Genomic DNA, 25,437 nt, shown 5'->3' with positions numbered 1-25,437 from the left:
AAATGGCTATTGGCAATATGTTAAAATCAGAATCCAAATAAAATTCACGCGTTTGGTGGTTATGTTTCCTAAATCTCTTTTAACCTTGAGCAGTCCCTCCTCCCTTCTTTTCCTGTTCATTATAATATTGTGGAAACTGAACTCTTTGTCCTGTAGAGTCTTCCACATTCTGGGTATGTCCTTTTGTTTCCTTTTAATATTATTTAACTTGTGCTCTCTCTCTCATATTTACTGTAAATGGAAGTTAGCTTTAAAGGCTTGAATAAATTCAGATTCTCTTTTCTTGGCACGAATACTTAATAGGTGGTACTGTTTGCTTCACACGTCAGGAGGTATAGTTATCTCACTTTAGTGATGCTAAGCGTTATGGTATAAATTGTGTTTCCCCAAAGTTCATGTGTTGAAACCCTAAACCCCCAATGTTACTGTATTTGTTGATAGAGCATTTAAGGATAATTAAGATTAAATGATGTCATAAAGGTGAGGCCTTGATTCAACAGCACTGTTGTCCTTACACGAGGCGGAAGAGAGAGCAGAGCTCGCTGGCTCCCTTCTGTGCTGCTCACAGAGGAGAGACCATGTGAGGACACCTCAAGAAGGTGCCTGCTGCATGCCAGCAAGTTTGAGATATCCTCCATTTCTGTAACCATATTCTCTGTCATCTCGAAAGTTGTATATTGTGGTTTTCCTCTTTTTTTTCTGATTAGCATTTTGTTTAGTTATTGTTTGCTTTTATTAAAAACGAATATATTCATTTTTTCTGTTGTGGTTTTATTTTATTTTCTAATTTATTCATTTAGGTTTTTATTATTTCTTCTATCCTACTTTCTTTGGGCTTATTTTGTTTGCTATCTAAATTTTACTTGTTTAATTAGGAATGACTGTAAGGCTGTACATTTTTCTTTAAATGCACCGTTGGTTGCATCTCTGTATTACTGATTAGCATTTTACCACTTGGTATTTGTATTTTTCTAACTGATTTTTAAGGTTTTTCATATATTTTTGTTATTTGTGACATATGTTGCCAGTATTTTTTTTAGTTGTCATTAGCCTTTCCTCCATTTATAGGGTTCCTTTTTTCAGTTCAGAAGATTTAAATTTTTGTGTATTCAAAGTTTTGTGTTTTTTTCTTTTAGGGTCTCCAGGTTTTGTTTTGTTTTATTTTGCTTCAAACTTTGAAAAGCTTTCCTGCCTCACTCACCAAATCCCTGGGTCAAGATTATGGAAATATTTACCTACTTTTTTCCTACCCCTTTCAAAATTGATTTTTGCATTTTAATCTTTAATCTTTTAGAATTCTTTTTGTTGGAAGAAATAAATTAGAAATGTGTCCTTAACATTTTTTCTGTGTAATTATTATTCAGTTAACCCGGTAGCATTGATTCAATATTTATCCCCTCTGATATGAAATTCGATCTGTGTAATTTATTTAATTTCCACATACACTTTCGAATGTGTTTCAGGATTCTTTGTTTTCTGATAATTTCTCTCTGTCTATGGTACCATTTCTAATATACTAATCAGTGCAGCTTTGTACTATGTTTTGTTCTGTTAGAAAATGTTTCCTCTTTGCTTTTTTATAAAATTTTGGATAGTAGTTTCAAAGTTTCACCCTTAAGTTTCTGTCTCTGCCATCTCTTTTCTATTTCTGTGCCCTTTGCACTATGCCCAACAAGTTATGCCCCTGAATCTCTACCTCGGTAGGTTTTCAAAATGTGCTCCCTGGACTTGTCGGGTTGCTTCACCTTCTCTTATCCTAGAGCTACTTAAAGTTCTCCAGCACTACTTTTTAGCCAGAAATGTTTTTTAAATTCTTTTGGATATTTCACAGCTGGAAGGAGCCCTAAAAGTCCTCTTTGCGCCAAGGATGGAGTCCTGAACTCATCTGTGACCTGTGAGGTCTGCTTGATCCAGTTGTGCCTCTTGTCATGACTCCCCTGTATTTACTGTTCTAGCTGGACTGGATTCCTGACCATGCCGTTGAAGTCTCAGTTTCACCCTTCAGCTTTCTGCACTTGGGCATCTCTCTGGCTTTCCGCCTCCCCCTCCAGCTTGGACAGGTCTCTGCCCATTCATACCATGTAATGAGCACTTTCTATCTGCGAGGCAGACTGCAAATATTTTTACATACAGTACAGATGCTTCTTGACTTATGACAGGGTTACATCCCAATAAATTCAGCTCAGTTGAAAATATACTAAGTCAAAAATGGGCGTTTTTGTAGACATGACACGATGCAAAATCACAAAATGCAATATCCAAAAAATATGGCAACACAGTACACTGTAAGTGTTGCTGGTTGTTTTCCCTGTCATCACTAGGCTGACTAGGGGCTGCAGCTCACTGCCGCTGCCCAGCATTGCAAGAGAATATGGTGCCACAGATTGCTAGCCTAGGAAAAGATCAAAATTCAAAGTATGATTTCTACTGAATGTGTGTCGCTTTCACACTGTTGTAAAGTTAAAAAATTGTAAGTTAAGCCATCGTAAATTGGGGACCATCTGTATATTTAATCCTCACATCCTAAAAAGTAGGTAGTACTTTCATTTTTCAGATGGGAAAGCTGAGACTCAAAGAGGTTGCGTGAATTGCCCAAGGACACACAACTCACATATGCTAAAGTTTCAGATCCAGGTCTGACTCCAGAGCTTATGTTCCTGTCACTCTGCTGTACCCCTCCCCAGCCAACCCCCAGCCTACTCCAAGTGCTCCCACAGCAGCTGTTTCCACAGGGTGTCTCTCCCCTAAATGGTAACGTGTGAGGGCATGGACATGTCTGGATCCCCACTTCATCCCAGCACCTGCCATAGTACCTGCCATGTCCATGCAATGGACTATATGATTTATTTTATATATCTCATAATTTTCTGTTGAATGCTAGACATTCTGTACAGGATAGAATAGAGTCTGAGGTAAAAAGTATTCTTGCCTATAAAAGGGGAATCCTCTGCTTTTAGGCTATTAATGTAGAGTTATGTCATTCTAGTAAGGACTTGATCTGGGTTTGGGTTTTGTATCTTCAGTGTACCACCAGCTTCAAATTCCCCCAACGGTTTTTACTTTATGCTTGAAGAGTGGAGTCTGGGGTGTCAGTTTTTTTCAGTGTTCTTTACTACTCTGCTTTCAGCAATCCCTGCAGTAGGATTGGAGAAGGGGTCACTCTGTTGTCATAGTCCAGTCTTAATCTTGGAGAGTACCTGTGTGCGCCTGAGTGATAGAGGTGGGGCTTTGTCAGTATCCCTGTCCCTTCTCCAATGATGGCAGACCTCTGCTTGGTATTGGTATAGGATCCTGAACCTAACCTGGTTTCCTGCCTCACATCCCATGCTGGAAGGTTTTTGCTTTTATCCCTCTACAAGCAAGAATGATCTTTGCCTATGTCCTAGAGATGAGAGAGTTTCTTACCTCTCATTTAGGGGCAGATGAGTCATGTATGGTTATGTTTCTGCTTGTCCTCTAGAAGCAATGGAAATTTGCCTGTGCTCTGGGCCAAGTGGGCTTTTGCATAGGATGGGGAAGCAGGTGAGCCTTGGCACCTGACCCAGCAGCAGCTGATCAACTTGTGCAAGCTTGAGCCAGAGGGAGGGACTCTCTTCAGTCTCCTGCCCCACACATCTTTCTTATGAGTACCTGGTGGAGGCCAGTGGAAAAGAGCTTTCAAGTGAGTGCAAACTCCACTGCATCTGGGGCTCCACCTTTGCAGACTGACACATTAGACCACACTTAGCCTTTATAAATTGTTGAAATTTTAGGTGCTTTCTTCTTACCCACTTCTCACCCTCATTGCACTTGGCTGCCTTGCAGACCATCATTCTCTGATAGGCTTAAGAAGACTTAAGATCTGGCTTTTTCTCATCATTAGGGTAGGAAGGGCATTCTTTGTCACTTTCTACATCCTTAACAGACACCAAAGTCCAGGTCCCTTTTATTGCTTCCCTGAATGACCTCAGAGAAACCAAACCGTTTATTTTACCTCTGAAGGAACTGAGGCCTGAGAAAGTGACTTCTCCTGTCCATGGCAAAACTGGGACCAGAACTCAATCTAGAGCGTCTTTCTACTGAGTTAGAGCCACCTCTGTTTTTCCTGTTTTGTTCTGTTTTTCACATCAGAGATATAGTACCCCTATATGTGGTTCTTTACCGCCTCTCCTAGCATCACTGACTCTTCTTCCCAGGAAAGAATAAAAAAGGGCACCAAACACTGAAGTCAATGTGAAATCCATGGCAACAGGTTTAGAGATTATTTCCTTTCTGTGTATTAACAATATCAAAGAGAATTAACATACATTGAAAATAGAAGAATCAGTAGGTTCTTGGGTTTAGAGAATGATTATTTTGGAACTTAGCCGTGTACATTTTTATTCTCAAAGGTTGTTGGATTTTTTTCCTGTCTCAAAACTAACAATGATTCCATTCAAGGTGGTGGGGTAATCTAAAGTAAATTCTGAATTTTACTGAAGTTTGAGGTCACCCTAAAGATTTTTCTATGTTAATTATATTTTTTGGTTAATCTAATAAAATTTGTTTTCTAAGTTCAGTTTTTTCTAAATCCTTTATGGAAGCTGAGACTTGAGAGTAGGAATTGATTTTGAAAAATTAGGTAAGCACTTTTTTTTGCAGATAAAAAACTCTAGCTCAAGTTAAGTGATTTATGAAAGGTCACACAGCTAGGTATTGGCAGAGCTGGGACTGAGCTAGGACTCTTGGGTCTCACATTGGAGTGAGAGGAGGTGCTCAGTAGAAAGTCAAAGCTATTAAGAAAAAAAAAAGTATCTTCCTAGAGTATTATTTTACTCAGATTTTATTTTTTATAGGAAATAGAAGGTGTTTATTTTTATAATAAAACACCAAAATATTTTAAGAAGAATGAAAATGAACACTAATTCTTAAGGTAAAACATTAAATTTTCAAAAAACAAAAACACCAAGCTCTGGTGTATGCGTGGCCTCTTCTGCAGCAGGAGGGCCTGGGGAAAGGTGAGACGTTCTGTCTGCACCTGCTTTCTGGCCTGTGCTAGTGACCGGCTAAGGCAGTCTGATTGTTGGGGGCTGCAACTTAGTTGGATTTCCATCAGAACATTCCTTTTTTTGTGAATTCTCTGGGCTATTTTCCAAATATGGGAAAACATGTAACATAAGCCAGTGTCCCCTGGCAGCCACCATTATCTTGCCCCTTGCCACCCATGCCTTTGCAGCAGTAGGTTTTAAATAACGACTTCCCAGGGTTCTATTTGAGGATTGTGAGCCACCTTCAAACTGTGTCCAGGGAATGGAGAAAAACACCACATAGTTTACATTCCCACATGAGAAGTGTGGTGCTATAACTCTGCTGTCTCCTTTCTGCCCTCCCCTCCCACCACTTCATTAAGGTTATCCATTGTCTCGTTTGGTCACAGGATTTATTCTTCAGCTGCGATTTTGTTTGTAATATAAAGCCAGTTCTTTTTATCAGAAGTTCCATATTTGGGGACAAATCCAGTTCTGGCTAGAAATAACATGGTCACAAAGCTTTTTAGTGTGTGTGCCAGTGAATTAACAACATAAAGATAACAGGAGTCTATCACCGTATGACTGCCTTTGAAGGCCATGTGTGCATTAACTTTGAAAAGAGCCTTGCCTGTGCATTTCCTCCCCCTTGTCTCCCCCCTTTGGCAAAGTCCCATTAATTTTGTTGAAGGTTTTATTTTCTGCTGAAAATGCAGGAAATTTAGACAACTCTCTTGGAATCCCCCCAAAACTAATACAAACAAGATACATATGCTTCTCTTAAGGAAACTAAAAATAAATGATTAGAAAATATTTAACTGTATAAATTCCCTCTTAAAAGGAAAAGGAAGTTTATAAAATGAGAGGCAACTCTGAGTGCTGTTAACAAGGTAAAATATTCCCACAACTGCCAACTTGCCTATTTGATATTAAATTACTACTTAGTGTAAAATTTGTTCAGCTTAGATTCCCAGCATGTACGAACTATCAGAAACATCCAAAAATGGGATCATTTTCTCAGGGTCATTGTTTTTACATTTAAAATTGTCTACAATAAAATAAGCGTGCCCATTTTGGGGGAGAGGAAGCATGTTTGATCTGGGATTCGTTCCTGTTCTGGAAGCTGTATGTACTAAAAGGAAAATACCATGAATGAAAGAGGCACAGTATTCTCTACACATTTTACTGCACCGTGAATGACCCATCAGATTGTATCTCTGACAAAGCTAATTTTGACATAGTACAGAGGAAATATGAATTTTTAAAAGCATGTCTTTTTATAAAAACGTATTTTATTCCATAAATGTAATTCAGTTTTTCTATACACTGTCCCCTAAAGGACCAGTTTTATAAATTAATAACAGTGGAATTTTGGATTTAAAATATTTAAGACTAAGAAATGCGATTTCTGAGTCCTTTCTATTTATAGTAATTGCATTACTTTAGCAACTTTAGAAAGGCATTTATCTTTTTGTACTTTCTGTAATAATGTCTAAAGTTAAAATGGTGTTTCTCCTTTAAAATGCTTTAATAATATCTTTGTTTTTATTCTGAAAAATACTCACATCATACTTACCATGTGTTACACACTGTTTTAAGAGCTTTACAAATGTACCTCATTTAAACTTCATGAAAAAAATCTCAGGTAAAATTAAACACCATTTGAAATACTTATACCCAAATAACGATAAAATTAGATAACCTTTTAAGTCTTACAGTATTTAAACAATGAGTTTTGGGTACTTTTGTAATTTTAAAGAAACTCTTCAATCAAATTTATGCTAATTATTAATCTTTTTACAAGTGCTGATTATTACTCAGTAATACTTTTAAAAAATGAAACATAAAGGATTTCATTAGTTGATTGCCATTGATACTAGATACCTGCACCAGAATCTAGCCATGATAGCAACCTGAAGATTCATATAACTTGGAAATTATAATTATTGGGATAGTTTTTCCTGGAAATAAGAATTAGCCAAAAGTTTAATACTTTGTTTTCAGTAAATCAGAATCCCCTGGTATATAATTTACCCCTCTGGCCCATAATTATTTCGTGATCTGCTTGGTGCCTTGAATCTGTAGTTGATCTTCCAACATGAATGCATGGTTTATAGGAAATTACTTACACAGTAGGAATTCTGCCTGTTCCTTAAAGGACAATTAAAGTAGTGGATAGCAGAGAAGTATTGTCACTTAAAAATAGAAATGAATGAGTTGCAAGGATTACAAATGTGTAAATAGTTACATAGCTTAATGGAGGTAAATGAATATACAGAATGAAATCTATGATCAAAACAGTCCAAATAGTAAACATCTAGCAGAATGTGAATCAGATGATGACAAGGCTTTAAACCAGGTCATACTGAAGGATGGTTGAAGTTGCTGGTAGGTTTGGAAAGAAGGTAATAGCTGTGACAGTGACATAGAATGAAGACCAATGAGTAGGAGTAAAGTGATGGACATTTTCTAAGCTGTAACAGCTTTCTGTAACTTAGAGGGAAGAACCAGGAGCCTCTCAGAAGTGCTCTGTGTTCAGGGATAGGCTGGGTGACCACTTGCTATGAATGTTATTAAAGGGATTCTAGCATTAAAGGGAGTGGCGTTAGAGTCTTATGTAACTTCTGAGTGTGTTTGATGATTTTACGATTCTTTGATCAAATTCTAAGCTTTCTAACTAGATAGATAATAACTGAATTGCTCAGTATGAAGCTGAAGAATTGCTGAATTGAATAAAACAATGTATGTAGAAATTCTTGGTACAGTTTTTGGAACATAATAAAGCCAATTAATGTAGATACCTGACTTCAAGGAAATCTCATTTTATTTCTCAAGAAAGAATTCCTTTAAGAGTGCTTGTGGGAATAACCATGGTTGACATCCAGCTGGTGTAAACTGGTAAGGCTGCCGCATCAAATAGGATAGCAGTGCCTACTAGTTGTTAAATGTTTGGAATTTCACCCCTGGGTATAACCAGGAAGGAAACTTACTTTATCTCATAAAAAGGGTAGTTGGGGTGGGTTTTGGAGGGGTTCCTTATATTGAAATATTAATAATCTAAATTATTTGCAATGTTACACATTAAAATAGATATTGGCAGAAAATTATGATCAGCTACTCTTTAAATTAAACTTATTTTTAATTTCTAAATTCTGTCTAGTTTCTAATTTTTGTTTTCCTAGTAGTTTTACAATATTAAAAAACAGAGGATGCTTTATAACATGACAATCCAGCAAAATATGATATCATATAAAATGTCTTTGCTATAACTTCCCACGTTATATTTTCAGTCAATCTGAGTAATGCTAGAAACTATGTGTTATTGTCATTTAGTTAATAAATCTGCAGTTGACTATAATCTATGAAAGATAGCATTAGAACTTAACTTGTCACAGAAACAATATAAGAGAAGTTAGGCAAAATACCCAGTAATTCCTTTAAATATATGAGGGTTAGTGTAACTCTTAAAAAGCCTTATGTCAGATTGATGCAAAGTAAAAACTAATGTAGTATATGCTTATTGATGTAAAGTTTCAAGTTTATGCTTGCTCTGACTAGGGAATAAAATAAGTGGTCAGTATTTTAGCTTGGATTTAAACGAGCAGGTGCTTACTTGGTTGGGTTTATCACCCTATTCATTTCAGCAAATTACTTAAATAAACATTGAGAATAAACTCTCAGTGTGTTTGAAAGCATAAATTGTAAGCTATCAGTAGATAAATCATTTTTGAAATATAACTTAATGTATCAGGGCTTATGCTTAACATAAATGTGTACATGAAATACTTATAAACATAAAATGCTACAGAAAACTAATATTTTGATTTATTTATATTTCTAGAGTAGTCATACTATCTCACTGAGTAGTTGTTCTTAAATGACTTTGAGAGAAAATTCTAAAACTTGAAGTCTCCTCCTCCGTCTCTACTAATTCAAGCACCAGAATGAGATAAAAATGTAATTGAGGAAGAACTTCTGGTCAAGATTATGTTGTGTTTCAAATCTGAAGCCTAATCTCATCTTCTTTGCTCCAAAAACCTAATAATAATAGATAAACCGTAACAATTAAAACACATAGCCACACTGAAAAATGTGATAGATATTTCCTGATGGACCAGAAACAGAGAAAGCAGTCAAAGCAGGGAGCAGGGTCTCACAGTGAGACTCCTTAAGGTCTGGAAGGAGGCAGGAGTGGTTGGGAACTGAGCCACCAAATGATAAAGTACTAAAGATCCTCAGGTGAGAGAGGCAGGACACTAGTACCAGGTTTCTTGCTAGAAATTGGGAGCTGAAATAGATCTTCTATTTTAAAAAGTCTAAATAAATATGCTAATAATGACTGTTAAGTTTTATGCATGTTTAGGGAGGTGGGAGGACACAGAAATAGCCTCACAGTGGGATCTTGAGACAAACTGATGATGGCTTGGTGACAGATCCTGCCAATACTGTCTTCAATGTGATTGCAGGCAGGAGCCCTGAGACAATTGAGACCTGGTTTCAGAGTAAGGACTCTAGGAAGCTAGACCTGACCTATAGATTTGGGGGGATTAAGCCACATTAGATGAGCTTACATAACAAAATTCCAAAATACATGCTGAAATCTAATTTATTACTGAGAAAGACAGTCAACATAGTCATGATCATAATTAAGGTAAAGTTATCCAAACAATAATGAATAGAAAAATTTTGGAAATTAAGTATTTATAATACCCTCAAAGATAAGTAAAGGAATAATACTCATAAGGAAGAATAAATAGTTATGAAATAAAAACAGGGAGAAAAACAAGAACATGACTATGAGAGAGAACTAGTTAATTAGAAGACTTAAAAAATAAAAGATATAGTTATTAAAATTGAAAGCTCAATATACAAGATTAATTTATACTAGATACTATCAAAAAGAGTTAATAAATTGAAAGATAATAATTAGAAAAGATTATCCAGTTATCGTTATGGAAGACACATTGTCAGGTCAAAAGTACGCTCTGAATATACTGAGCAGTATAGATAAAAATAAACCAACACATAGGCACATAGTTGTGAAACTGAAGAACATAAAAGATGAGAAGAAAATCTTAAAATCAATCTAAAAGGAAAGACATTATTTACAGGGGAATAATAGTTATATTTATAGTAAACTTCTCGACTGCAGAAATAGATTCCAGAATAAAACGAATGAAAATCTTTAAAGTGCAGAAGAAAATAACTAGAATTTTATATCCAGATGAAATTTAATGTAAGAGTGAATGCAAAATAGACATATTTCAATCATTCAGAGATTAAAGGGTTTGTTATTTATAAACCCTCAGTGAAAGAACTACTAAAGGATGTACTTAAAGTGGATCTGTAAAGAAGTGGAATGTAAAAAATGATTTTCTGTGCCAAAATTAATATGTAAATTAAATTAATCATTGACTTTTCAAAAACCAATTTATGGTGTTTCTTTGAAAGGTGAAATTAAAATTTAAGCAACTATAACAAGGCAAGAAAGAAGAATGGGGTCAGAGGATTGTGTTCAAGCAGGAGTAAAAGTATGTTAACCTCCTTGGGTCATTTTTAGGAGATGGATAGCAGTATTTTTAAAGTTAGATGTGTATAAGCGTACTTCAAAAATGTGAAAAAATAGAATTAAAAGATAATATGTTATAACATCAAAACTCAAGGGTTTGGATCCTCATACTGGCCAGACACCCCCCAACCAAAAAAAAAAAAAAGATAATGCAAATCTTTTCATGAACTTTTGGAAGCACCTTTGAATGTTAAAAATTTAAGGTCTACATCTACAAGAATAGAAATACTCTCTTTAGCCTTCACACCAGCTGGGGGAAAAGCAGATCACAGGGTAATAAAAAGCTTTCTCAATTCAACAGAGGTTAGAAAGGGAAGGCAGGGCTGGAAGATGTGAACTACAGATAAAGAATGATAAATGTTAAGTGTGGCAGATTATATTTTTAAAAGATGACGACAACAATATCTTCTGCCCCATATGCTCTTCTAGAAACTTTGCCACTTCCCCATGAAGAAGTGCAGTCTACATCCCCTTTCTTTGTACCTAAGTAGTCTTCGTGATTGCCTCAAACAATAGAGTATGGTAGAAGTAACACTAAGTAGTTTCCAAAATTAGATCTCTTGGAACCTCCATACGGTGAGGAAGCTCAGGTAGCCCAGAGGAATCAAAGGAGAATCAAAGATCCAGATCCGCAGCTCCAGCTGCGCCCCCAGCTTGCACCCAGCAAGCTTGCAAGCCTTCTTGAGCTTTCATGAAAGTAGATCTCCAGTCCCCATGTGATGCCACATGGAGCAGAGACAGGTTGTCTTCATCATGTCCTGCCCGGATTGTGAACAAAACAAATGATTATTGCCATTTTAAGCAGCTAAGCTCTGGGCTCTGGGGTAGTTTGTTACACAGCAGTAGATAACTGATACAGGAAATCACAAAATAAGATGGTAGGAATAAATCAAAAGATATCAGTAATAATAATAAATGTAAATGAATTAAACTCATTTTAAAAACAGACTATCAGATTAGATTAAAAAATTATAAAGCCTTGCCATATAGTTGCTCTTAACTATACAGTTGACCCTTGAACAACATGGGTTTGAACCACGTGGGTCCACTTATATATGGGTTCAGCACCTGCGGATTTGACCAAGCACAGATTAAAAATACAGTATTCACAGGATGCTGAACCCACATGTGTGGAAGGCTGGCTTTTCATATCTTTAGTTCCACAGGCCAATTGTGACACTTACGCATCCATTGATTTTGGTATACGTGGGGATCCCCTGCATAGAGGGCTGACTGTATATGTTTGACTATATATGTTTTCAACTTTTACCACAGAAAGTTTGAAAATTGAAGGATGGAGAAAGATAAACCTGGTAAATGCTAAACAAAATGAAGATGGTGTAGCAATATTGATATCAGTAAAAGATTTAGTTTAATAAAACAAACAATATAAAGAAAAACAATATGTAATGATAAAAATGTTTTTCAAAAGATGGCAATCACTCAGTTGGTTAGACTGGTGCTTATAATACTGAGGTCCAGGGTTCAATCCCTGTACCGGGCAGCCAAACAAACAAACAAACAAACAAATAAAAACATGGCAAGTATGCACCTAAAGTCATTTTGAATATATGAATCACTTGTAAAAACTGATAAATCCTTAATCATTATTGGAAATTTTGACATAACTCTATCATAAACTCACAAATCAATCACATGCAAAAGTCAGTAAGGATATAGAAGCTTGATCTAAAAAGTAGATAGAGGATAAGCAGGGAAGCATTTCAGGAAATGTTATAAAATTGTTATAACATTTATTATAAAATGTTATAAAAATGTCTTAAATCAGAGAAACTTCTAAAAATTTCAAAGATTTAACATAGAGACCACATTCACTAATCACAGTAGAGTCACATTTTAAAAATAGTTGGAAACTAAACAGTCGACCCTTAAATAACTCATGGATTCAAGGAAAAATTTTTCAAGAGAAATTAGTATCTAGAATTGTGCAACATGGCAGTACGAGTGAGCTCTGCCTCCTGGTGCTCATGCCTTTGTATAATAACCTCGCCTTGAGTGTAATGTGGACTTGTTGATTTCTTTAACAAATAGAATAGAGCAGAAAGTATGAGATGTTGCTTCTGAGATTAGGTTACAAAACCACTCTGGCTTCTGTCTTGGGCACCCTCTCTCACTCTTCCTCAGCTCATTTATTCTGGGGAAAGCCAGCTACCATATTGTGAGCTGCCATATGGAGAGACCCACATGACAAGCAACTGATAACCCCAGCCAAGAGCCGGTGAGAACCTGAGGCCTGCCAACAGATGTAAGAATGATCCTAGATGTGGATCTTACCCCATATTGAGCCCTGGGGTGACCATAAGGCTCTGATTGCAGCTTTGCTGGGTACCATAAGCCAGAGGTACTTAGTTAAGCCATATCCACATTGCTGGCCCACATAAATATTTGTTTTTTAAGAAGCTATGTTTTGGAGTAATTTGTATGCAGCAATAGGTAGTTAATACAGTACTACATACCAAAACCTGAGGATTGTGACTAAACAGTAATTTTAGAGCCTCAAGTACTGTTATTAGGAAAAAGAGAAAGGCCAAAAATAAATATTAATTATTAAATAATGAAAATGAGGCCAGATCAATGAAATGAGACATAAAGGAATGATGAGAAAAATTAACAAAAACAAAAGCTAGTTATTTGAAAAAAACAAATAAAGCAGTCAAGCCTCTGGTAAGTTTTACTGGGGTGGGGGGGGCAGAGAAAGCAGAAATAAACATTAGGAATGTTAGGAATGAGAAGGGAGACCTAATTAAAAACACAGATTTTTAAAACCCTAAGAGAATAATATGAATAATCAGTGTGACAACTGAAACAAAATGGGCAATTCTGAGAGTGAAGAGTTACACTATTCAAAGAACTCTTAAAAATTGATAAAGAGACAAGTCATTCTAAAAAATAGGTAAAGAATATGAAGAAACCGCTTCACTTGAGTGCAGATAAATCCAAATGGCAGCATATGTAAAAATGCTGAAACTTGCCTACTATTCAGGAAAATGATTATTAAGGTATTAACAAGGTTCATATCTTTCAGGTAGCAAATTTTAAAAAGAAACTTTATACCTGTTACTGGTGAGAAAATGAGGGAAAGGGTTTCCCTACGTGGCCAGGATAGACGTGTTGTCGTCACTCTTTAAATAACAACCTAGCGATGTCTATTAGTGTTTCAGCAGTCCCTCTCCTGGAATCTGTCCCAGAGAAGTAAAGGTGCCCCTGTATCACAGATGTACTGGGACACTCGTCAGCCTTGTCCATACAAACGAGGAAACTGAGTTTTAATTGGATGCCCTTCGGTAGAAGAACGTTGTGATATATTTTACATATGTTATAAACCTATAGTGCATTTCTACTTTTTTTTTTTTTTTGCTTTGGAAATCAGTTCTCTTTTAGAATTATTAAAAATAAAAAAAATGCCTTTCTTTCCTTGTGTACATCTACATTTCTGTATGGTTCTATATTCCTTCTACCTGAAAAAATTCCTTTAATATTTTGTATAGTTCAGGTATGCAGGTAATAAATTATCTCAGCTTATTTTGATCTGAAAAAGTCTTTATTTTACCTTCATATATGGGAGATATTTTCTGCTGGTTATGGATTTCTTAGTTGACACTTTTCTTATTTCAGCGCTTAGTGACACTGCTACATTTAGATTGGATTGAGTAGCTTCTCTTGAGAAGTCTGCTCTTATTCTTATCTTTGTGCCTCTGTATTTAATGTATTTTTTTTCTTTGATTTTCTCTGTCTTTGGCTTTCGGTAATTTGAATATGATGTATTTAAGTGTTTCTTTTGTTCTGACGGGGTGTGGCCAGGGGAGCTTTGGGGGAATTCTCTGAGGTGTTTGTACCTATTTGATTCTTTCATTACTTTTAGGAGATGCTCATCAGCCATTGTCTCCTCAAGTATTTCTTTTGCCCCGTTCTTTCTCTTTTCACCTTCTGGGAGTCGATGACATGTACATTAATGTGTATCGTGTTGTTTTACCGCTCTTGTTGAATTCTGTTCTGCTCGTTCTTCTCACTCTTTTTTCTCTTTGTACATTTACTTGTGCAATTTCTACTGACTTGACTTCAAGTTTATAATTCTTCCCTCAGCTCTGTCAAGTCTGCTGTTGAACCCAACTAAGGCATTTTTCACTGCTATTATCACATTTTTTAAAAATTCTAGCATTTTGTGATTTGTCACTTATAGTTTTCCACTCTGTTGAAATTCCCCATCAACTTAAACATGCATAGTTATAGTAGGTTTTGTAGATCATATTTCTTTTCAATTTCCTTTTTGAAATTTTCAATATCATATCACTTGAGTCAGATTCTGCTGATTACTTTGTCTCTTGGACATGGGTTGTTTTTACTTGTTTTTTGGGTATCTCCTAAATTTTGATTGAATGTTAAACCTTGTGTTTAAGAAAATAGAGGTGGAGGTGAGTTGTATGGAAATAGGCAAACCATTTTGTCTCTTAAGCTGGGGTGTTAAACTTTTTCTGTAAAGAGCCAAATAATAAATATTTTTTACTTTGCCGCCATACAGTCTCTGAAGTAAACTTTATCTGGTACTAATATAGCCATTCCTGCATTCTTTTGATTTATGTTTACAGGGGTATATATTTTTCCATCTTTTTACTTTCAACCTAAATATATTTGAAGTGAGTTATAATGAAGCTTCTTGTATATAGCATATAGTTGTGTCATGTGATTTTTATTCTCTCTGCCAATCTTTTGATTTTAATTACTATATTTAAAATGTTTGCAATTAATGTAGTTATTGATGTTAGGCTTAAATCCACCAGTTTACTTTCTGTTTTCTGTTTGTTCCCTATTTTTCATTTTCCTGTCTTTTGTTCCCACCTTCCTGCACATACAAACTTTTTAGAAATACAACTTGATTATCTATAGTATTTTTGTGTGTATCTCTTTGTGTAGGTTTGCTCTAGATGTCATATTACACATACATAACTTACCACAGTCTGGTTGTGTTGACATTTTGCCAGTGTAAGTGTAGAAACTTTTCCTTTAAATCCCTTTACGTTCCTTTATTTACGATATAATTGTCTTCAGTATTCTTTTATATACCCTGAGGACCACATGAGAGTTATAATTTGTGCTTCAGCTGTCAAACATATTATAGAAAACTCAAGAGAAGGGAAGTCTATTGTATAAACCTATATTTTTGCTCTTTCTGTTGCTTTCTTCCAAGAGGTTTGCTGATTGCTTTCTTTGAGTTTTCCTGTCTTATAACTATTTTACGTTCAGATCCTCAAACACTGTCACTCTGAGGAAATGCTAACAAAACCGTAGGCTATTTATCTGTAAATATAAAGACTGAAATGACAGTGTAGAGAACCAAGGTCATTTTCTGAATTAGGCACTTTTCTCAGAATTGGTAAGATCCTGGGCCGAGCCTGTGGCGCACTCGGGAGGGTGCTGCGCTGGGAGCGCGGCAACGCTCCCAGCGGCTGCGGGTTCGGATCCTATATAGGAATGGCCGGTGCACTCACTGGCTGAGTGCCGGTCACGAAAAAAGAAAAAAAAAAAAAAAAAAAAAAAAAAAAGAATTGGTAAGATCCTACCGCTACTTTAAATTGTGGAAGTCTAATGATTTAGAGGGTAAAGTGATAAGAATACATGTAAGAGCTGATGAAACAACAAATTTCCCTCTAGACTGGTGAGTCTATAGTTTATTATGTGAAATTCCTAATTATCACCATACGAAGTTCAAAAGATTTTAACTCAAATCGTGTAGTAACTGATAAACCTTATTTTAAAGATTCTTGACAGAAATAATCTTCAAGAGCTTTTCTGCTTGTTCTTTCCAATGCTGTTATAACTTTGAATCAATTACTTTTATTTTGACTAATTCTATTGCAAGGAGAAAAACACTGACTTTGTGTTGGGGTTTGCTTTTTTTTTTTTTTTTTTTGTAAGGCACAAGACCTAAATGTCATCGAAGAAGTGATTCGAATGATGTTAGAGATCATCAATTCCTGCCTGACAAATTCTCTTCACCACAACCCAAACTTGGTGTATGCACTGCTTTACAAACGAGATCTCTTTGAACAGTTTCGAACTCATCCTTCATTTCAGGATATAATGCAAAATATTGATCTGGTAAGTGTCAAATGACGATATTTATTATGATTCTTTTTAAGTATTAAAGCAGAGAATGTTTACTTTAACAAGCCCTGGTAAGAACTACAACAGTAAGAGTCCCTTCTTTCAACATTAACTATATTTGCAGTCTATTTTACTATAACCATTGTTGCGTTCCGTGTGTATATATGTATGTATGTATATATTATATATACACACATATTTTTAATAGAATTGAGATCATTCTTTATTTTATACAGTCCTGTATTCTGCCATTTTTACTTAACATTTAGATTATCAGCATTTTTCTGTAGTATCATCAATTCTTTGAAAATCTCGTTTTAATATCTATCTAGCCTACATTGTCCTAAAATATATTTAACCATTATCCCATTATTACTCATTTTGATTATTCCAGTGTTTTATATCAATTCATAATTAATGAACAGTTTGTAAATAAATCTTATCTCACATTTTTAAATTATATTTTTGGTATAGTTTTAAAACAGGAATTTTTACTAGTTTTTACTGTCAGAGGGTATCTACATTTCCAAGATTCAACACAGGCTGCCAAATTGCTTTCCAGAAACTTATGATTTATGCATCTGTATATCATTTTATACTTCCACAAATGACCTATGGGAGGATCTATCTTTCTCACTTTTGCAGCTTTGAGCTGCAAAATAATTCTTTCTACAGTGAGAATGTTATTTCATCATTATTTTATTTTAATCTCTTTAATCACAAGTGTGGTTAAACATTTTTCACTGATCGATGTACTTTTGCTTCCTCTTTTTAAAGAATGTTTTTTGCTGAATTTTTCATTGGTTTATTATTCTTTTTGAACTCAGTTTGGTTCCATAAATATTTCTTGAATAGGTAATATGATTCACAGTGCTAGGCGCAAGAGTAAATTGAAGAGCCAATATCTTATCCATGTGTTACTTATGTTTAGAAATACATGCAACAGTTAAATTATCCCACAAGCATAAATGTATAATTTCAGTATTAAGCAGGCACATGTACATACCTTTCTCTAGGGTGCCTACCCGATACTGGAATTGCTAGGTGACGTGTATCACCCCAAACTGTTTTCCATGGCGTGCTACCATTTTACACTCCAGCCAATGGTATATGAGAATTCCTGTGTTTTACATCTTCATAAACACTTAGTTTTGATAGTTTTGTCACTTTTGTAATGGTATCTTATTATAGTTTTAATTCATAATTCCTTGATTACTAATGAGGATAAGCATATTTTATATTTTATATGCTTATTGACCATTTGGATTTCCTCTTTTGTGAAGTGCCTATTTAAGTCATTTGCCATATTTTCTATTGAGTTATTCATCTTTTCTTATTAATATTATATTTTATTATTATTATGTTATGTTCTAAGTTCTAGGCCTTTCTTGGGTATGTATTGCAAATACCCACTCACTAACACAGCTACAGACTTTCTGACAGAACTCTAAAATTCCTCTCAAAATGGTCAAACAGATCAGGTAACGTTCTCAGTTCCATTCTTTCCTTGGAGACCTGCCTTCTGCCACACCCATTGTGTGCTGGTTCTCCTATGCAGCTGTGGTGTCTCCCTGGGAATTTCCTTTGCTGCTGTCCTTTGATTGATCCTGGCTCTATGTCTTCCTCCTTCTTGGTTTACTGCTTCATGTTGGTGGAGCATATACTGCAATAGCTTTCTGGGAAAAGAGTGTATGTGAAACAGATTTTTTATTCTTTAATTTCTCATATCTGAAAATGTTTTTCCTCTCCTTTTATAATGACCTGTTCTCTGTAGAAGCTTTTCTTTCTCTTTATCCTTATGTTCTGAAATTTTATGATTTTCTGTACCTTTGTTAACTGTGTTGGGCACTTAGAGGGCACTTTTACTGTAGAGGACTCATTCTCAAAACTACTAAATATTCTTTAAAATTGTTTCTTCCTTGCTACTCCCTCTCTATGAAATTCCTGTTAATCAAATGACGAATTCGTTAGGAGTCCCATAATATCAATGTCATTAAATCTTGTTTTGTGGGGTGATTTCAGATAAGAATCTCCCAGGCTCCTACAAGGGGTACATAAGCCTATCTGTTAAGGCTTTAAAAACTGAAGTAGAAAGATGCTGAGCCTTTCAGCTGAAGTAGAAAGGGTGAGGGAGAGAGGGTGGCCTCTTGAGTGGAAACCTCCTGTTTGCTTTCTGGGTGGCAGCAATGCATAGATGTATGCATAGATTCTGCTCAAATTTCAGATATTTAAGAATGTCCACTCTCATAAACCAGTTTACTAAAGTAGGTTCATCTTTTGCTCATCTCAGGGGAGTCTTGTGTAGTTGTTAAGTACAAAGTTGAAATCAGCTTAAGACTATAACTAGTGTTCCATTTCAGTTTCTTAATGCATAGGATGTATCAACTTCTTAATACTCTGCAATCCACACAGTTACATATGAGTTTAACTACAACTGAGTATATTGTTGCAAATCTATTGATTTGCTCCATATCACTGCTGTTTCATAATTATTGGTAAAGAAAAAGAAAAATTTAAACTTTTTGCTGTCATTTTAACTAGTGTTTTCATTGGCTTTCCTTAAGTTACTTAAACTATATACCTAAGGGTTGCAGATATGGCAAAATACTTCACCACACGCACTTTCGTCATTTTCCTAAACTTACTCATATGTCAACATCATTTAAGTATCATTAACAGAATTGGCATATTTGGATACAGTTGCCATCAGTATAATCAAGATAAAGTAGAAACACATATCACAGGAGCATGTTTATTTCTTAGAGTTAGACTTGACATTTTTAGGCAAGTCTTTAAAATCTCACCATTATGATCTAGTACTGCCGTGTAGATTTGTTGATATTTAGGATGTGTGAGAGCATCCTCGAGCTACTTCTCAAATATTTCTCCTCTGACCTGTGTCCATCTTGTTAACTCTGGGCTTAATTGGTATAAATTCCTCTTTTAAAATTAAGAAGTATTAGTGTTAATAAGGTCATGAAACAAATTATTACTTAAGGGACACCTGCCACAAGTTACCTCTGTCTTCTTTTGTGGGATGGATAATTTCTGACAACTTGGTAGACTGTTATTTATAGTTCAAGAATTAATGTTAATTGTATGCTTTGGTAAAATATGAGAATGCAAAACACAGGGCATTGAGAAATCCTTAGCTATACAGAAATGTGAAGAGTCAAGGCGGGTTGGGAGTATCTCCTGAGGGAATGCAGTCTCTGCTCTGATCCTAGCTCTCAAAAAAACTATCTGGAACTCGGGTAGAGCATTTATCTGTGCCTCTTAACAGTTTATTTCTAATAGCAGCGTTAAAGATAATACAAATAACATTGAGCAGAAATTGTTTTTCTCTAAGATGCCAACTTTATAGGCTACCTATGAATTCCGGAAAGCTATTTCTAGCCATGCTATTCATGGATTCGTCCAAATTCATTTCTGTTTCTTGCTAGTACCATTTTTAGAAGTAAAGTAGTGGGTTTAGATTCATTATGTTGTGAATAAAGGTTCATGTTCTTTACATAGACCTAGAAGCTGTCACGAGGGTAGTGGTTTCTGTTTTGGACATTGTTTCTAAGCTAGAATGGCTATTGCATCCGTCCACAGTAGTCTCGTTCTCTTGCATCTGAGCTGTCATTTGAGGGGCCAAAGACCAACCCCAAAACTGCTGTTAAGATTCCCAAGGAAACCAAAAGCCTGTGGCCATGCTGTTGGCATCCTATTTTTTCCTGTCCTTTTATCCTTTTAAATTAATCTGATGCTGGAGGCACCCACACTGGAGCAGGTAGGTGCTGGCATGGGACTACCAGCCCAGGCCAGCGCGCACCGCCCAGAGAGGCCCAAGAGCTGCCAGGCCCACATGCCCTGAGGCACCCACGCTGGAGCAGGTAGATGCCACCGCAGGACTCCCAGCCCAGGCCAGTGCGTGCCACCTGGAGAGGCCCTAAAGCCTCCAAGCCCACAGGGCCCTGAGCCATCCGCATTGCAACAGGTAGGCACCGCTGCGGGACTCCCAGCACAGGCCAGTCCCTGCAGCCCAGAGAGGCCCGAGCCTCCTGCCCACAGGCACTGAGGTAGCCATGCCAAATTGGCAGTCCCTACAGGATCCTAGCCAGACATTAGGGTTGAACGAGTGGACCGTGAAATCCTCTGCCACAGTGACTAAATACCAAAAGAAAGATACAAGAAATATGAAAAATCAAGAAAGTACAACACCACCAAAGGGTAATAATAACTCTCAAGCTCTAGATCCTACGAAACAGGAAGTCCTTGAAATGACTTACGAGGAATTTCGAGCAACAATTCTAAGGAAACTAAATGAGATACAGGAAAACTCAGTTAGGCAGCACAATGAAGAAAGAAGAAATGTACAAATAAATCAATGCCCTGAAAAAGAATGTAGCAGAGCTTGCAGAGCTGAAGAATTCATTCAATGAAATAAATTAATCTGATGCCAAGTGTGGCCTATTGTAGGCTTGAGACGCTTGACGTCTAATTGGACCTAAGAATATCACCCAAGAATGGGCATTGTAATGCTAAAATAGTGTTTTCTTGTATTTGTTTATGAATGTATCTATTTCAAGTTCCAGGGTGAGGCATATTCCTCATTTTTCAAGATTTATCCAGATCTTTGCATTGTAGGAACATCCAGTATGCCCTTTTTCAGCCTTCGTATTTCTAATCTGCATCGTCCCTTCCTGTCTTTCTCTCTCTCTTTTTTTTTAATGGACACTCACCTGAACTATGCACTATATATGGCTGGTAATATACACCTGCAATAAATTGGAGGAAAATGCTTGCTGTTTAATTCGCAGTAACTTTCATTGTGATAGCCAATATTTTCCTTGTGTTTCTGACAAAAGACTAACCCACAGTTTCTTTCCTGTGGTCATAGCTGTAATAGGTGTTAGATCGTCATGTTAGTATGCATCGTTTGGATTGTTTAGCTTTAAAAAGTTATTTAAACCATATAAAAAACAATTTGCTCTTTTTCTATTCATGATCATTGATAGCTTTTATTGCATGCTTTCTGAGCATTTACATTATCTTACTTAATCCTCATTAAAGAACAAACCTGTGAGATATGTTTCATTTTAATCCTCAATTTACATATAAATAAACCATTTTAGAAAGATTAATAAACTTGCTCACAGTCATATATTCAGAAAGTGAAAGAGCCAGGACTCAAAACCAGGACAGTTTGATGATAAAAGCCAATGTTTAGAATCATTGTACTTAATTTACTGTGTTCCTACAATTACTTTCTCATTGGTTTGCTTATTCACTACCTGAAAACATCTGATCATATACACAAACCTGGAGCTTTCACACTGTTTACTTTCTCCTTCAAGATCTTTCTTAACAGTGTCAAGTCAGTCTTTGTTCCACCAATGGTCAAAATTAGGAACATTCTTAGCAACTAGGTTATTGACATTTTAAAAAATGTCTCTGAAGAAACATATTTTGTAAGGACACATAATAGCCATGCAAAGGATTTAATCTACATCCATTTGAAACTCGTATCCTTTGGAAGAGGTGAAAAGCGGAGCACAGGTGAGAAAGTAGAAAGGACCTCACTACATAGCACACAGTACAGAACCGTGTGGAAGTAATAAAGGCATTAAATTGGACTTACCCAGTGCTTACTTTTCTATTCAGAAGAATGGGCCACTTACTGACACTTCAACTGTATCCAGTGAAAAATACATTATCACGATACTCATTTGGCTATATGCTGTTATGCAGTTCTTAAAACTAGATAAATAAATGCCTAAGCAATTTTAAGCTCACCTACTAAGTGCTAGAAATGAGGCTAATGCCTTTATTTACATCTTCTCTTTTATTTTCCTTAAATTATATAAACTAGGATTATTACCCCACATTACAGATAAGAAAACTAAGATACTAAGAAGTTTCTCAGGTACTGTTAAGACAAATTCCTGCCTAAGAATCACTGTCCTAGGTAATGATCATATATATTTGCACAGGGCTTTATCATTGTGGATTATTTGCACATGCACTCTCTCATTGACCCCTTCCCATACCTGGGAGGGAGGCAGAGTAGGGCTAGAGAGGGGAAATGGTTGGCTCCAGGTCACGTTGCCTGCAAGTCACTCAATTGTGCCTTAAATCCAGATCTTCTCATTCTAAATTCCACGTTTTCAACATTTACTTGGATAAACCTAAGTAAGATTCAAAGTGATCATGTTTTCCAACAAACTTTTTGCTGAATACTACCATCCGAAGTAGTGCTGGGTACACTGGAAATACATTTTTAAAAACATTGTAAACTCCTTTTACATATTTTGGAAAGAATGCTGTGATAAAGATATAAATAATGTCTCTACTTTTTGACTCTTTCCACAGTTTACCTTCCGTCCCCTCCCCTGAATATCCCTGAAATTTTGGCTTAAGCAAGCTTTTGCTATTTTCTTCTTTCACGGAATTAACCTTGAAAAGTATTGGTAGAGGAAACTAGGAATCTACTGTTATTTTTAGCTGACAGGGAGTTCAGAGTTGATATTTTTCATTAAGACATTCAGTAGCACTGAATATCTGAGACAGGAGTGACTAGACCTGGAGCACTTTTAACTTCTGAAGAAGTAGTTAGACATGTGTTTTTCAAGTGGCCAAATTTTTATTGTCCACTGGTACATATCCCTCCCATCTAAAACATAAGATGATATGGTCTGGCTGAATTAAGCAGAGGGACAAAGTAGAATTACCACACCAAAAAAGAGAGGACATTTAAGAAATTTCCTAGTTGGCTCAGGCAAAAAATAGCTGAATATAAATAGGAAAGTGATACAGTGAACTATAATAATTATGTAGTACGGTGAAGGCAAGAACTACTTCTCTTTCTGGACAGTGTAAAATTCACGTTAGATCTTGTGAATTTTCAGACCTGACCATCCTTACCGAGCTCTAAGCTAGTGAATTCACTTGCCTATTTGATTGTCCCACAAATGCTGAGCAAAGTTGAATCATAATTCTTGATTTTCTCCAAAAAACAAACATAAAATAAAAATTTTTCTTCCACAGTCTTATCTCAATAAGTGGCACGAATATCTACCCAGCTGCTTAGGGAGGAAAAAAAAAAAAAAAAAAAAGAAAGAAAGAAAGAAAAGGAAGGGGAATAATGAAATAAGGAGAGCTATGAATAGGAGAGATTGCGCGTTTAAACAGAGTGGTCAGAGAAGGCATCTCTCAGAAGGTGCATTTGCACCAAGACTTGAAGGAGGTAGAGAGTAAGCCATGCAGCTGTCTGGTGGCAGAGTGTCCTAGGTAAAGAGAACAGAGGGGTAGAATGGGGTGGTGGGGATTTGGCTGGGAAAGAGCAGGAGTGACTATTTTGAGATGATAGTAGAGGGATGGTTAATGAAAAATAAACTTTCTGGACTGGCCTTCTGCCTAGGATATAGAAAGCGAGAAAGAGTTTCCACCCTAATCAAGAGAAAATTGATAAACCACAAAATCATAACTTTTCTTGAGCTCATCAATGAGCTGAGGAAACCAATAGCCTAGATCCCCCACTCACCCAATTTGAGGTGCGACACTGGGATTGGATCACATGTTATAGAGCACATAGGAGGACTAGGCAGCCACTATAGATGTAGGTACAAAGAAATCAGATGTAATTTTAACAACCTGCTAAAAGTTGTGTGTGGACTAGTGTGATATTACAGAACACCCAGGAGACCCAGACATTAGAGGAATTTGCACTCATAGGCTCTTTTCTGCTAAGACTAGTGGCGGGGCGGGAAGCCAGAGTGATCCTAACCATGGTGATGCAGACATGGAAAAATATGTAGCTCCATGCTCCTGCCAGACCCTTCTCTCATATGGTGCAAAAGCCTTGGGTTGCTGGGGGAGGAGCACCAAACCTTGTTGCCCTCAGGGCACAACTAGAGACCCATTGTTGCTGGGATGGATAGAAGAAAAAACCCTGTACTTGTGGGAAAGGGGCAGGAAACTGTTCTAGCCCCAGGATCCTGTAAGAGTACCGTTAGAGGTGTCCTACCACAAGACTCACCACAAATACATGGCAAAGGAAGGGAAGAAAAAGCTGAGAAAATCTCATGCCCTAGGCCCAGGCATACAGAGCCTACTTAAGACTGATATTTTAGGACAGCAGGCCCAGGACAATGGAGAACCCCCTACCTCCTGCCACCAACCTAGTAAGTACTGAGTAACAAGCAACAGCAGTCTACCCCTGGGAAGGGATCAAGAACATGGATACAGACCTTGCTCTGTGACCCAGGCATACAGGGATAACTGAAAATGAAAGAGGAGCATGAGCATTGAAGAACCTATGGCACTTCAGGTCCTAATTAAGCAGCAGGCATCATTAGAGGATGTGGTACACTGCAGGTAGCTATAGCAACAAGAAAACTCAAATCCTTCTCACCTTCTGAGTAAATTAGCTCAACCTCCAAGCCTGACCTAAAAGAAGGTGTGCCCGATTCCAGCATAAATACATAGTATTTACCTCAGTCTCTGTGGTTTTACACATGATGTCCAATATTCAGTCAAACATTATGAGACATAAAAAAGCAAGGAAAAGTCTTACTGTCAGGAGACAACAGAACCAGACTCAGTGATGACTCAGATGTTGGGACTATCAGACAGGGACTTTAGTGATGATTAATATATTTAAAAGATCTAGCACAAAGTCCAACAAAGTGTGATTCATGGGCCAAATCCAGCCCACGACTTGTCTTTGTACAGCCTGTGAACTAAGAAGGTTTTTTTGCATTTTTAAAGGGTTGT

The 25,437-nt window shown here is 36.5% G+C and overlaps 1 protein-coding gene across 3 annotated transcripts in view; it reads left to right on the top strand.

Annotated features, from left to right (window-relative positions):
- The window catches only part of DYM (dymeclin), a 389,485-nt gene that overhangs the window by 288,722 nt on the left and 75,326 nt on the right, over positions 1 to 25,437 (top strand). For all 3 annotated transcript variants that reach the window (XM_063076501.1, XM_063076499.1, XM_063076500.1), the window contains one exon: positions 16,489 to 16,671. In XM_063076501.1, the coding sequence (XP_062932571.1) occupies positions 16,489 to 16,671 (183 nt within the window). The remainder of the gene's footprint in view (positions 1 to 16,488; positions 16,672 to 25,437) is intronic.

Source organism: Cynocephalus volans, chromosome 13, assembly GCF_027409185.1.
Source record: "Cynocephalus volans isolate mCynVol1 chromosome 13, mCynVol1.pri, whole genome shotgun sequence".
NCBI classification, from domain to species: Eukaryota; Metazoa; Chordata; class Mammalia; order Dermoptera; family Cynocephalidae; genus Cynocephalus; species Cynocephalus volans.
Note: the sequence above shows the minus strand (reverse complement) of the source record. Positions and strands in the feature narration are given on the sequence as shown.